Source organism: Daucus carota, chromosome 2, assembly GCF_001625215.2.
Source record: "Daucus carota subsp. sativus chromosome 2, DH1 v3.0, whole genome shotgun sequence".
NCBI classification, from domain to species: Eukaryota; Viridiplantae; Streptophyta; class Magnoliopsida; order Apiales; family Apiaceae; genus Daucus; species Daucus carota.
Genome location: NC_030382.2, coordinates 30,255,283 through 30,271,128, shown reverse-complemented (window position 1 = coordinate 30,271,128; position 15,846 = coordinate 30,255,283). Strand labels below are relative to the sequence as shown.

At 35.2% G+C, this 15,846-nt stretch overlaps 1 protein-coding gene across 2 annotated transcripts; it reads left to right on the top strand.

The window, feature by feature from the left end:
- Positions 1 to 7,052: 7,052 nt before the first annotated feature.
- Positions 7,053 to 11,320, top strand: LOC108205655 (inositol transporter 1). 2 transcript variants are annotated; one of them, XM_017375652.2, is made up of 6 exons: positions 7,053 to 7,351; positions 7,455 to 7,525; positions 7,677 to 8,012; positions 9,095 to 9,202; positions 9,282 to 9,470; positions 10,402 to 11,320. In XM_017375652.2, exons 1-6 carry the CDS (start codon positions 7,216 to 7,218, stop codon positions 11,038 to 11,040), a joined length of 1,479 nt encoding a protein of 492 aa, XP_017231141.1. In that variant the 5' UTR covers positions 7,053 to 7,215; the 3' UTR covers positions 11,041 to 11,320. The 2 variants fall into 2 exon arrangements, with proteins under 2 accessions (XP_017231141.1, XP_017231142.1); XM_017375653.2 differs by lacking the exon at positions 7,053 to 7,351 and having other exon boundaries at positions 7,663 to 8,012.
- The last annotated feature ends 4,526 nt before the right edge of the window (positions 11,321 to 15,846 follow it).

Here is a 15,846-nt window from a genome sequence, read left to right as displayed (position 1 = left end):
ATAAAACCCTCGAGTTAAAATCAGAACATAACAGCATCTCCAACCATCTAAAACCCTTGGCTAAAAAGTGAGTTGGCATCCTTAAAATAAAAAAATTTAGCCAACAGCTCCAAAAACTCAACTCCAACCATGCACACCTGTTGTCTATAAATTTAGCCAACCTCTTATGGATGGCTAAATTTGTCGAACCTCTACAGGTCTGTAAGAAAATCTGTAGGAAGATTGTACATCATTTATTACCATATTGAACTGATATATTCTATTTTAACACTTTAAAATATTAATAACATACTATTTTTAAATTATAGCCAACCAATATAGCCAGTACCATTGAAGCAAAATGTCTTGCAGGTTCAGCAAATTTTACATAATGTCTTACAGGTCCAATTTAGCCAACGATTATAGCCAACGCCGTTGGAGATGCTCTAACTAACCAAACCAAATATACTCGATATATCCCGTTCGAGCAGATATACGCAGTCATGCCTCTATCTTAAAGTAAGGAGGCTGTTTCCGTGAAGACCCCTGGCTTAGTGCACAAAAAATAAAACAGTGTGTGCTAAAATAAGAATATAGCCCATGGCTTTCTTCACATGGGACTTACCCAAACAGTTTTGATTGGCACGAATGCATCTGGTAATGACTGAGCTGAACCCTTCCCTTAAAACATAACACCATAACCCTCCTAATCTCTATGAGCCACGAGACCTAGTCTCAACTACGTCTAATACGCCGTCTCCAATCATTCTTATCTAATGTCATATCACCCGTGAGATTTAAGGCTCACATGTCCAAACTTAATTGATCAGCCCATGTCCGATGAGACCGACCCCTCTTTCTCTTGCCCCGAACCAATATGTGTTCTACTCTCCGAACCGGTGCTGAGTTACATTTACGCCGAACATGTCCATACCAACGTAAACGTCCCTCCCTTATCTTCTTAGAGATAGACTCAACACCTAAAAGACGTCGAAAAGTATCATTCGGTATATGATCTGTCATGGTGTTACCACAGATCCAACGCAACATACGCATTCAATAAATAAAGTTACGCATTTTCTGGCATGTGCGCGCACATACTAACAATCATTTTTTGTTGAGATAGAGGGTTTTTATTGGCCAAAACCTCATTAATAATCATGACCCCATCTATATGCATAAAAATCATGATTAGTAAAAGTCCTCCATCTCAACAAAAAGTAGTTGTTGTTCATGGACACACACTCGAAAGACCCATAAAATTATAACTATACAGATTGTTTAATAAAAATTTAATTTGAACATGATTTTATTGTTTTTTTAGGAATAACAGGGTATTATTGTTGGATACAATTTTAATCGACCTCTAATATTTATTCAATTTCTAAAACAGATTTTATATAATAATAATTAAACATTGTTTTTATAATACAGTCAATCGTGAACATAATATCTAGCAGTTTCTTGAAATTTTACGTGTCTTATTATCATTTTAGCCACCATATCATTAGAGATGCTCTAATACGGTATAAATGTATAAAATTTAAGACAAGATTCGTCATTCAATTTTTTTTTTATGTCTTAGATAATGACTAATATATCAATTTAAATTTTGTATAATGCATTTATTATCATAATATTATGCATTTTACATGAGTTTTCAATATGAGAATTCTGCACTGTGTAAATGAACTAATAGTTTAATTTACAATTTTTTATGTTTTAATATAATAATTATGACAAAATTTTATGAATAATTATTTGTATACAAATTATTTAAATATCTATATTTTTATATTAGAAGTCAACAAAAGGTGAAAAGAGCTAATAAAATTATGGAGTTACCGTGTGGATTTGAACCTCAGATAGCACGGAGCAAAAAGGCCTAGTAAAATGATTGTAAAGTTACCAATAACGCATAATGTAATGTAGATTTTAATTATGATAACTTAACACTGTAACGAAGACATGAAACAATAACTAAGTCTAATACATGAATCAACAGATGAAAGAACATATACATACGAAATTAGACAAACAAGTAAACTGAAGTAATCATAAGATTATTGGAAGAAATTCATCAATATGTTCAGGCCTTAATGAGAAATAATGTTTAAATTGTTTCAAAGATCAGAATTTGTCAACAAACTAAGTATCAAGTGCTAGTGGATTTCAATATCACCAATCTGATTATTCATAATCAAAACATGAAGCATTTTAAATCCAGAATGGACTGATCGGTGTCACTATTAAAGACAATTACGAAGTCTGATTTCAATGTTAGTCATTTGTGAACCAGACTAGTGCGTTAAACATTAACACATGCGAAGTTGTTCATTATATTTATTATACGAGAATTAATAAAGTCAGCAAGATAATGATTCTAAAATCTGACCAGGACTTTCCTATAGTCAATCGTGTTAAAACAAACTCAAATTAGCTAGCGAAGCCAAAGGTTAAATGAAATAAATATGTATAGAGATTCGAAGTAGGATTAACAAGAGGAACGACTAGTGCTACAGGAAGAGTTGCTAGCACCTGATTCTGATTCTCATTTAGATTCTGATTCTACGTCGTTGCACATCCTTGTGACTGATTATTTTAAAAGGGTCGGTTATTTTGGCCTTGAGTCCTAGCTGGTGTAGAGTTTGGTCTATGCACAGCATTGCAGGATGGGAGGAACTCAAACTAGGGTATTTCTCTATGCCTTCCAAGTATCAATGATGCAATGCCTCCACCTATAGTACCTCTTCCTCTGACTCCCTACTAGTTTTATTTCAATCACCATTACCTCTCTTACCTGCTCCGCCTGAAATAGGCCTTCCTTATAAGGGAACCTTCCTTTCTTTCTCAACCATCTACACAATCAAAGCTAAGTCATCTTAGGTGATCCCCAACCTTTCTACTAGAGGTCGATTTTTCGCATTCTCCCGATTAGTGGCTCTCTGACCTGCCTCTTCTGTCTAGACGAGGTGTCCTGCTCCATGGGGGGTGCTCTCCGCGTCACACCAGTGATCGCAAGTGTTTTTATAACGGGGTTCCCGTTCTCATACTCTAGCCTTCAGGGGTAACTTGCTTGAAACATCCATCTTCCCTCTACCACGATTTCTTGAAAGAATAGTGTTCCTAGGATACCACAACCTATCCATCCTGGACTCCATAATGTCCATTTTAATCAGGTATTCCTGCAACTTTTGATCAATACAATGCAAGGTATCCAAAATTTTATTATTACTTATCATAATTGGGGGTTGACTACCAAACATGGTGCGTGGATCCTGGGCGTGTTCTAGGACATACTTCTCCACGAACTCATCTTCCACATGGTAGCTTCCATCTTTATACAAACTATCATCACAATTCGCCATCTTTTCCCCCCAAGATTCAGGCCTTATATCCCCTACTTCTAGCACCAATTTTTTGATGAAGGATTTAGTAATCAACAAAGAGAGGTTCATTATCGGAATAAAGGTTATCGCGATGGTGGTTTGACGGAAATTCGTCAGGGTGTGGTGGTTAAGTGTTAATGGGCAGCTAAGATCAAAGAGATTTCTGGTTGCTCTCAACTCTCGATATTCCTTTAATACGCCTACATACCCTTTATTTATAGTGATCAAGCCATGCGTAGTTCGAGGAGATCAGGATGCCTAATTCGACTAGAGGTAGGCCTCCTCTAGATGAGTCCATAGCCAATGTGGTGACGTATAGACTAGTATTCTCGGAATCTTAGGAGTCTTCTACTCAGACAGTTCCGATATGCTCGGAAGGAGAGTCCACCCGACTAAGGATTAGCCCTGAGGCACAATACCTGACTCTTAATCCAAGTACATCACGTATTCAGCATTACCCCTAACTATCGGAGGTAACACTAACCACTACTTTTCGTATAATGTAAGGAGACGTCTAATATAGCCGTGACCATCTTTAGGGTGGACGTACGAGTCCTTACCCTCGATGATGATAACCCACCAGAGTGCATGGCAAGGTCTCCCCATAAATAATCAGGACATACGATCATCTCAATCCCCCGATGAGGCTTACCCACCAGAATACATGATCTAGATACCTCGGAGGGCCTTCAATAAGAATCGTGATCACCTCAATCCCCCACACGAGCAAAAACCGGCAGATCATAAAGCCTTCAATAAGAATTGTGATCACCTCGAGCCCCCACACGAGGACAATACGGCATTATACAAGATTGAGAATTGTAGATATATTATTAATGATAATATATATTATTAATGAATATATATTATTAATGATAATCAGATTTTACAATGATTAAATTAAATATGACTGAAAATCAATTAATTTAGGGAATTTACTCCATATACGTGTTTTTAAAGATTGTTCTCGAAAATACGTTTTCCTCAAACATTTTACAAATATACGGTTTCTGTTTTGTTCTTTTCCAAGACTACGTTGCTGATTGCCTGCTTTTATACTTCCATTTCTCTCTCACACACACAAAATGGCAAACGGAAAGAAAAGCGCCGGCAAGTCGACCCCGATTCCGATTCCGATTCCGAAAACCTTCCCTTCAAAAAGAACCTAAAACCTAACTAAACCATCCTCTCTTCCCTCAAAACTCTAGCTACCGCCTCCTCCGCCGCCAATCCCATCACTCTCTCCTCCACCTGCCGCGAAGTCTTCGACCTCCCTCTCTCCTCCGTCCAGTCCCATATTGAAACCCTCACCCTTTCTTTCGCTAATCAATTCTCGCTGGCAATGGCTTTACCTTCTCCGTCCCCACTCACTCCTCCGCTAACCAATTATACGTCCCCGAGCTCGATCGCATCGTCCTTAAGCACAGAGCCTCACTCCACCCTTACGCAAACGTTACCACAATTCAAAAAACCACTATAACTACCCGCATTATGCAGCTCATTCGCCAATTGTGCCTTAAGAATACACATGTAACTCTTTGTAACTGCTTTTAATTGGTTTTTTTAGTCGATTTCATGGTTCCTTTTGTGGTATAAGTATTGGTCCCGTAAAGGTACTCATTTTTGCCATTTTCAACCACTTGCAACTTATTATGCAATTAAATGTGAGTTTCAACAGATTTTTTCAAAGTTGCATTCATGGTTGTATATATGGTTGCTACTAGTTGCAGATGTAACCTCTGTATTTTTGCAAATATTTTTTGAAATATAGTATTTTGTAATTAGTTTTAAAAAGTGATAATATTTTTGCAAAAATTCTTTTTAAGTTTGGATGTTTATGAAAAAAGTCCATTAATTTATTACATACAATTAAATTAAAAATTGATGAGTATCCTATAAAAGAACTTTTTTTATGAGTTAATTCAATAATTAAAAACCATACAACATTTACATAAACAGTCGTGTCGAACAAACAAAACACGGAAACAATCACTGACTAATCCATTCTTCTTGGAGATAAAATCACATGGTCTGTTGAAGATGATATATACACATGCTTCGCCATTTTCGCTCCCGCCATAACTAGTTTGAGCTATCAACTGAGAATGCAATCCCCCAGCAACTTTTATTACTAAATCAAGCACCATACTCACACAAACGGTGAGAAAATAACAAAACTCACGCAAATGGTGAGACAACAAAAAAACCAAAACCACACGTGACAAACTAGCAACCTTATATTTGCAAATGCGTAAATAAAATCTAGCTAAACCAAGGCAATCGTAAGATTTGGGGAACAAACCCACAAAAACAAGATAACTCGGTCCACTTTCGAGAACAAAATCACCGGGAAGAATGACAAATCCGTAGCTCCGTGGAATTGAGATCTAAGAAAAAGAAGGCCAAATCGAAAAAGACTTTAATTCCTTAGATTCGAAAAAACAAGCTAATGCCAAAACTTAAGGAAAAAAACAGACTAATCTTACATAACAAGGAAGATTTTTAGGAAAATTAAAACTTTAAAATAAATTTTATTGAAAGAAGCAAGAAAACACAAAGGAAATAAAAGGTTTGGGGCTTACCACCGGTAGAGATCCGGTGCAAGCCCCGACGGCTGCTAAGCAAAAGAAAAAGAAAGAGGAGGGGCAGAGAGAAAAAGAGGGTTTGGGAGACTGACCCTTATTTTAAGCTGAGTTAACTACTCCCTATTTGCTTGGAGGAAAAAGTTTAATGGTTGATGTATTAAAATTGATATCAATAAATGAATCTTAAGAAGAAAGTTTGCCAGTTTCATTTTACTCCGCTAAATAATTGGACAAGCGAACAAGGGAATAGAATGATAATTCCTTTCCTTTCCGATTCCATTCTCGCAAAGTGAACACAACCTAATTATAATGGAATCCCTTGTATACACATTAACCACCCAATTAAAATTAGTAATATAGTTATCACGTAATTTGAGAACAGAATTTAGAGTACGTAGCACTACTCATCGTGATATTGATCTGTGTGCTAATTTTTAGAAAAACAGATATTTAAGAACGGAGGGAGTACTAGTACATTTAATTTTGGGGTTAATTATCTAGTTGGTCACTAAAGTGGGCATAATATATCAAGTTGGTCACTGAACTCAAAACGGTATCAAGATGGTCACTGAAGTGACCATAAATATCAAACAAGTACCTTGAAATATGAATTCAAGCAGTACAAATATTATTTATAAAGTTTTACACATTGTTTTTGAATGTTACCAAAACCAAGTAAAAGGTTATGATTTCTAATATTTATGATAATATATTTAGATTTTATCAAGTTTATTTATTATTTATTTTTAATTAAAACAAAGAAAATAACTATATAATAAAATATAAATAATAAATAAACTTGATAAAATATAAATATACTATTTTAAATACTAGAAGTCATAACTTTATAGTTGGTTGTGATAATATTTAAAAATAATGTGTAAAATTTTAAAAATAATATTTTTATTACTTGAACTCATATTTCAAAATACTTGTTTGATATTTATAATGATTTTATTGACCATCTTGATACCGTTTTGAGTTCATTAATTAATTTAGATTCATTAAGTACATTTCAATAACCAACTTGATAATTAACCGCATCCGGTAAGGAGAGGGGATAAAAGAGAAACAGTGAATATACAAAAGACAGGCCCAAATACTCGTATTCTGGAAACTTCGTTTTGCTTGTACATGTCGTACACGTATATATATATGCGTGAAACGAGTGATTATTAATCCCCTAATTATCGGCCGCTGATTTCCATTCCCCTGGTGCGGCTTGGCTCCTAATAAAAACAACACAGTAAGAAAGCGGTGAAATGACGACGGAGAGTGGGGCTGGGGGCAGTGGCGTCGGGGCAAATGGCAGAAAAATAACATATTTTAGCAATTCATTTGTTTTGGCCTTGGCTTTGGTCGCTGGCTTTGGGGGTCTGCTTTTTGGCTACGACACTGGTGTGCTCACTGCTCATGCTTTTTACCACATCTCATCGCATCTTACTTTTTTCTCCCCAATCAAGTTACTTATAAGTTATATCACATGTATTGTTGTTTACAGGAGTTATTTCCGGTGCTCTTCTTTATATCCGCGATGACTTTCCAGCAGTCAATCAAAGTAGTTTCCTACAGGTGCAATTAATTTAAGCTTTTTACTTTTTCTGTTCATCGATTGGACTTCAAATTTGATGTTTACTCGTTAATATACTGTTTTTATTTTGCTTTATTTTTAGACTTTTTGTTTGTTTCTTTTCAATCTTATGTGCAAGTTTTTGGGCGCTAGGAAACTATTGTCAGCATGGCTTTGGTTGGGGCCATAATTGGGGCTGCTGTGGGTGGGTGGATAAATGATGCCTATGGGCGTAAAAGGGCCACGCTTATTGCGGATGTGGTATTTATATTAGGATCCTTTGGAATGGCCGCTGCGCCAGACCCATATGTTCTTATATTTGGACGATTCTTGGTTGGTCTCGGTGTAGGTACCGCGTCTGTCACTGCTCCAATGTATATAGCAGAAGCATCGCCATCTGAAATTAGGGGTGGTCTTGTGAGCACTAATGTGCTTATGATAACTGGTGGACAATTTCTGTCATACCTAGTCAATCTTGCATTTACAAAGGTTAGATTTATCTCATGTTTTGCATGAACAAGTCTGCGTTTAATTATGATATTGGTGGCTTGTAAGATTACTGTAATGCTTTTGATTCGAGTACGTATGTATCATAAAGTTGTTTATTAGTTGTCAATGAATGTCATAGAGTTCAACTTTGTGTATCTTATTTTTACATAGTAGGGATTTATGAGTTGGTACTAGTAAATTTCGTCAGGTGGAGGCTTCAGTATAAATATGGGCGGCATTAAGGTTCAAACCTGATGCGCTTGGCTTAGAAAATTATTTTTAAGTTCTCCATCCATTTAAGCGGTGTTCTTTCCTTTTTATCGTTTTTCTGGATATGTCCCTCAATCCTCATTTGTTGTTGATAGTACAGTAGGTGCTTAGTCATACTTCATATGAATTTAGGCTTTTTCTTTAGAAAATTAGTAATATTTTCTTTAGAACCATTTGGGGATCTATTACATAATCAGTGTGTTTGCATATAATTTGGCTTGTTCTCATCTTTTAGATAAAGATTAGTTTTTGTAGTATCTCTGGCACCCATGGGCTTGTCCGTTTGATATTTATCGAAAATGTAGCTTAGTGTCTGGCTTCAGGGGCCCGTTTTTAGCGTGTTAAAGGCAGCTAAATTGCCCACAGGTCGAGATGGGGCTCTTTGAGATAGGCCACCTAACGGGTAGTGCTAGTTGCACTTGCTTTCACTTAAAAACTCTAGGCCCCCTTTGAGATGCATGCTTGCATATTCTGATCTTGGTTGAAAAATATGCATCTATTGATAATGTAGTCCGGTTAATTATACCGGTGTCAAAAATATATTGTCGATCAACTTCGTTTTTATCTTTAAATTCCATGTTTGTCTTTTGATTAATAATTGCCTATAGGCTATAGTATTATTGAACACAGCTCATTTGTCTTATTTCAGTGTGTTCCTCTGGCAATGTTTGTTTCATTGATTGTAGTAACTTAAAGATATTTCAACTACCGTGATACGAAGTTACAACTCACAAAATCAAGTATAGTCAATTACCATATCTTTACAATTTTCAAGTTCCTGTCATAATTGTTTCGGTGTAATTCCTGATCAGGTTCGTGGCACATGGCGATGGATGCTTGGGGTTGCTGCTGTGCCAGCTGTCATTCAGTTTGTACTCATGCTATTCTTACCAGAATCCCCACGGTGGCTTTACATAAAGGTAGTAACACCATTATTTTTTGCTAGAGTAGGTTCTGGATGACTTCTGATTCTTAACATCATATTCCATTAATGTACAGAAAGACAAAAGTGAAGCAATAGTTGTGCTTTCTAAAATTTACGACCCCTTTCGACTAGAGGAGGAAATTGGCTATCTTGATTCTGCACTGGAAGAAGAAGAACTGTTAAGAAAGAATGCTGTTAGCTACTGGGACGTTTTCAGGATAAAAGAAGTTAGACTTGCGTTTCTAGCAGGAGCTGGACTTCAGGTAGTAGCATAATTTCCAGTTACCAAATTGTTTAAGTGTTTTATTTTAATATAACACAAGGGTGCATGTTTTTGATTCCCTCATTATATCGAAGACAGAAACCGTTTCTAAACTTCTATTTTTATGAGCGGTTTCTCTGTATTGAGTACTGTTCATACTGGTTTGCTTAAACTGAAGTGCCTTCTACCATCAATGTCAGGGGATGCAATGTCAAGGTTTTAATACCTTTACTTCAGCTTCTTTATTTTTTTCGTTTTGATTTTTGTAGCAAGTAGTATGTAATATCTGTTTGTCTGATCCAGATTAAATAGTTTGTATTGTGGTTAACGTACTTAGTGTGTCAACATAGAAATGATTTTGAAATTTCAACTCTTTGAATAGCCCAAGTAGCGGATCATCTATAATAATTATCTGTGTTTCATGCATGCTGTTTGCGAATCCTGATTGCTACATGTATTAGTCGGTTGCTTTCATTTTTGTAATTAAAGTATATGATAAAAAATTAAACATCATCAGTCACAGGTGTGGGCCGAGGTGCTTCCTCTTTAGATGCATCGTTGTATTAAGAGAAAACAAGTACTCCTGTTAATCCTAATTATATCACCTGCAACTTTTCCAGCAGACAAATATTGCTTAGTTGGTAAAGAAGTCCTGCCGAATTCTTCAATTTGAACATTATGTTGGTATTGTAATAATGTAACTATATAACTATACCTTAAAGCGTCAGTTTTATAACTTCTTTTCTCTGATCCTCAATGCTGCCTCTAATATGGTTATTCTACACCACAAAGTATACCATCAATGCTTTCTTATCCTCATAGAGTGGTTAGTGTTCCCTTAAAACATTATATGCTTAATTTTACAAGTCTTCTGTGTCGTTGCTTCTATTTTTATTCAGTAAATTGAGTGTAGAGCAAACATAAACGTGCAGGCATTTCAGCAATTTATCGGGATCAACACAGTTATGTATTACAGCCCAACAATCGTTCAGATGGCTGGTTTCAGTTCTAATCGTTTGGCACTTCTACTCTCTCTTATAGTTGCACTGATGAATGCCATCGGTACAGTACTAGGTATATACCTAATTGACAATTATGGCCGTCGGAAACTAGCATTAAGTAGCCTGTCTGGTGTAATTGTGTCCCTAATTCTCTTGTCTGTGGCTTTTATTATGCAATCACCCAACGGAGACTATGGGTGGGTTGCAGTTTTCGGTTTAGCCCTTTACATTGCTTTCTTTGCACCTGGAATGGGACCTGTGCCGTGGACAGTGAACACTGAGATATACTCCCAATCTTACAGAGGAATTTGCGGAGGAATGTCAGCTACAGTAAATTGGATATCAAACTTGATAGTTGCACAAAGCTTTTTGTCCACTGCTGATGCTGTTGGAACTGGGCCAACTTTTCTTATACTTGCTGGAATTGCAGTGGTCGCATTTGTGTTTGTGATGGTCTATGTTCCTGAAACAAAGGGTTTGAGCTTTGAGGAAGTAGAGAATATCTGGAAAGAAAGGGCTCGAAGCAGCGGGTCTAGCAAAGAACCCCTGCTCACTCCATCTCCCTTGTAGTGATGTCGATGATTTAGACTATTTTGGTGTTTCAGTTTTAAATATAGTGGGGAACATTTACCTATGGTTATAGAGTAGTGGCCGAGTTCTGGGCATTTTCTTGTAAAGGACCGATCCAAAATAATTTGGGGTTCTTGTTGGTCATCTAATGAAGGTCACTAATACGGTATTCCTTCTGTGTTTCTTTGTGTACATGTACATGGATATGGATATGGATATGGGCAGTACAAGGGAGAACATCCCTGTAAACAGAAATTATCATAGAACTCTGAATTTATAATTTTGTGCTGTTAAATTATTAGACTACGATGGCTTATATGTGCACTTTGTCAATAAATTTAAAATTTGGAAAATGCTAGATAAGTTTTGTTTCTTAATACTTTTTTCTAAATTTAGTTGACGATGTGTGATTGGTCCACTCTTATTAATAATAATGAGACTTCCCGTATATATATAAATTGTCCAATTAAAATCAGTTATCTATCTACGACGTTGTTTTGAAAAATAATTTGAGAACATAATTCAAGTTACACCAACTTTGTCATTGAATTTAAAATGTTGAATTGTTGATTAATTTGATGAGGATGAAGTGGCAGTCATCAGTCAGTGAATTTTGTTTTGTGTTAATCAGTTTGATGATGATAGCACATACGTTACTGGAAAAACGGGAGTCATCGTCGTCTCAAAATATCTATCGGGTCCAAGTCCTTGACATATATGTCAGGACCCCATAGCTGGCAGCCAATTTTCTGGTTAGGATTATAACCTACGTCCAGCACTTTTTAGCGTTATGGCTGGATGAGGTCTGCCGAGCGCTTTTCAACCGCTGGACGGGGTCATCTTCTATTTTGAGATCTTCTAATTTCGTGTGCTCTCTCTCTAAAAGAGGGTGGAAAACTTGTCATAAACACTTAATGTTTTAAGCAATTTTTCACTAGGATCTTTACTGAGTCCAAAATAACTTAATAATTTATAACATTACCTGTAATATGCTTAAGATTACTAGTAGAAAAAATGAGGGTTGTAAGACTCTGATTTCCAGTATATCCGCTAAAGATATACTTTCTTTGCTGACTATCAAATCCTTCATTCAATTTCTTGATATTAAGGATTTTTCCTTTCTTATAAATGTATGGCTGCATCATAAAAGGTGTAGTCATTATAAAAGTTCTAATCTTTGACATAGATTATTAACTTTTCTAGAGACACTATTTAGCAGGTTGCTATCAGACGTTTCTCCAATTTCTAGATTGTTTCTTCTGAAACTCATTCTAGGTGGTTGTCCCAAAAATGGCTTATTCTTAGCAATGTCAATAGCTCACGAATTATCTAAAGGACTAATTTCAGAGAATTGTTTCTCTTCTATTGATCCTATTTTTGAGAAAACATCCTCTAATTCTATGTTTTTTTTTCCTATAGTCAATGCTATGATGACTATTGGTTAATGCATAAACTATAAGCAGTGTTATATACATCGGAAATCGGACCTAATATCGGACCTAATCGGTTGAGTTACCGATTCAGGGATTAATCGGAAATTGGGGATTAATCGGAGTGAAAAGCAGATTTATTTTTAATATTAAAATATTATTTATATTTACCATATTCATAAACTAATATATTTACTATATTCATAAACTCTATAATTATTCATATTTAAAGTAATATAGCATTTTAATTTTAGTAATTTATCATATATACTTCGATTAAGAAATATATATAAGGATTAATCAGATTTTAAAAATCGAATCGGTGGCCAACCTTGCAGGGGATTAATCGGTTAAATTGGAGATTTTTAGAAAATTGGCTATAAGATATGTTATGCTAAAGACCTTGTCTCCATGATTCATCAAATTTTCTCTTTCGAACTGATGCACAAAAGATGATACTTGATCTAAATATTTAGTGTCTATACTAAAAGGAAATTTATGATAGAACATAAATTTTTGGTAAGCTAGGTTTCCTCTAAAAACACCTAAAATACAGTCTCTTCGATCATTGATTCTGTTGTCTATGAAGGCCATCTTAATAGGAAATCTATACCTTCTTTGAACTCAGATTTCAACAAAAAATTTATAAATCCTAGATGAAACCATTTTAGTCGTTGATCTAGTTTTAGAGTCAATTTTTTGTAGGTTCTCATTAATCTCGTCTCTAGTGATAAGAGGTAAGAAGACAGAACCTTTTGTATCTTTTATGTCTTCATGCATCTCTTTGGTTTTGACAAAATAAAAGGTAGAGTTTCTTTTATTTAAAAAATTAAACATAGGGATGTTAAATATATTTTCTTTTTTTTAATCAAATTTTGTTTTTCTGATTTTAGAAAGAATTCCTTGCTTTACTAAAAAGTTTCCTTGAAAATATTTTTCATTTTCAGAAAATGCGATTTCAAAATTATTCTTATTTTTCTCAGTAATTTCTTTATAAGATTTTGCGGAAAGAGAATTATATTAAAATCTATTTTTGCAATTTGTTATGATTTTTACAAGATATATATGAAAAATAAATCATGTAAAATAATATGTGAATGAGATCATGCACCAGGTGAAATAATGTGTGGTGGCATATCTCATTTTAAGCAAAGTTCGAGAAGGAGATAATTCAATAAATATAGCCATACGGCATCTACAAGAATGATCGAGTCAAACAAACATAGAATAGATTAACATGTCTGTCTTCATACCCAAGATGAGACAAATAAACGATGTTCAAATTGACGATGGTATATGTATATATCCTTGTTCTGTGTTCACCATCATTTCCAATAACTATGTTTGAGCTATCAATCACAAATGCAATTCGCGGAAGGCTTTTATTAATAAATCCAAACCAACTCTCACAAAAGAAGAAGAAAAAAATCACACACTCTCACCAAGGAGAGAAATCAAAACAAAACGAGAGAAAATCCAACTACAAACTAAAACAATTAAATCTATACCACGACCCTACACTAGAAGATAATCGATCCACTCACAAATCCAGAAAGCTCTCTGGAAGCGAATAAGAATGAAAATCGAAAGTTTCGGTAATACAGATCTAAGAAAACTTTCCCAAAAAAGGGAGATAAGAAAATCAATTAAACAAGCAAGAACAAGCAATTAAATGAAAAGATTTGGGGCTTTCCACCGGTAAACCGATGGAAGCCCTGTCAGGATGATAAGATAAGAGAGAGGCGGCTAGAGAGAAGAGAGAAAAAAAAACTAGACAAAGTTCTAATTTCAAGAAAAATTCTTACTTTTTTTCATTTTTTTGATAATCAAATTTCTTATAAGTTTGCGTCGTTTTTCAGGCTTGTCTTTTGTTATATGAAAGATATTCGTATTTGCAGGCCCCTTCAAATCAGGCTGTTGCAACCGTCAACTGCTAGCTTCTCTGCTGCTGAATTGGTCACTACAACTTGAACATGTATGCCCCATAGCGATGAAGAAATGTCTTCCATTTGCTTTCATGTTTCTTTTTGGTGTATATCCTTTTTATTTGAGAGGATAAATGAATTTGTCTATTATCGTGTTGACATTATTGCAATGCTCAACCTGAAAAAGTTATCTTCCTGGTTTGCAACATGCATCCTTCTCTTTCCTTCCCTATTCAGGTCTAACTTTAAATTTGTCACACCACCCAGTGTCACCTCAATCGGTCTGTTTCCGAAAATCAAGCTTATGGAACTGCGACTGGTGTCTATTCTGAAATGACCTGCCCATCTACAACACAGCAATCCTGGTGTTATGTTCTTGGAATAGAGCGACTTCTCCCATTTAAGAATATTTTAGCATATACTGATAAAAGATGATAGTAATGTTTTGGATTTTACATTACCACGTACTCCCTCCTTCCCACCGGATTCTTTACGGTTTCCTTTTTTGGACGTTCCACTCATTTTTTTACATTACAAAACTTTACTAAAATAGTTAATAGGTCCCGCCACTTTCCCATTTTTTCTTTTTTTTTTCACACTACTTTTACTCCACTATCTCTGTTTTATATATTAAACATCAATGGGTCCCACCACTTCACCTATTTTTTTTCTCTTTTCCACGACTTTATACATATTTTTAGAAAAATGCTTGGTGCACTCCTCCGTCCCAAAATAGTTGTCACATTTCTATTTTTTTGGTCAAATTGACTAAGTTTTGACCAAAAATTATAAGTCAATCACTCATTATCTTAAAAAACTGAAAATTACATCTTAAACTAGATTAAAAATTATTTCCAGTGGCATATTTTTTTTATTTTGTCAATTGATAAAATATTAATAAATCTCAGTCAAACTTTAGTCAATTTGACCGGCACAAAACCAAATGTGACAACTATTTTGGGACGGAGGGAGTACATAATGACATGTGGTATGTTTTAATTGGAATGGGCCCCTTGTATTTACATCAACAACTTCAATTAAAACACACCACATCAATTGCCACATTATTATGTACATGAAGGAGTTTCTTTCCTAAAAGTCCAAGTGGAACAGATATTTCAGGTCATTGACCACCTCCTCGTAGATAGGGGTAGCAGAAAAAAGAAAATTGGAACCCTTCAATTTAAATCCTCTGGGATTTTTTCTTGCCTCACAACCTTTTGAGCACAATCAACGACGAGAATCCCATAACCACTGTTAGGAATATGTGATGCTTGATGATACAAGGTATTTTATTCTTACTTAGAATAAAATTGCATGTAGCTGATCAATTGGTAGCATGCTAAGACAGTATCAATTGATCAGATTGACCCATCAACGGCTGATGAGGTATTGTAACAAAGCTGGAGCATTTTAGCAGTTGATGTAAAATAATGTGTACTTTTTGATTA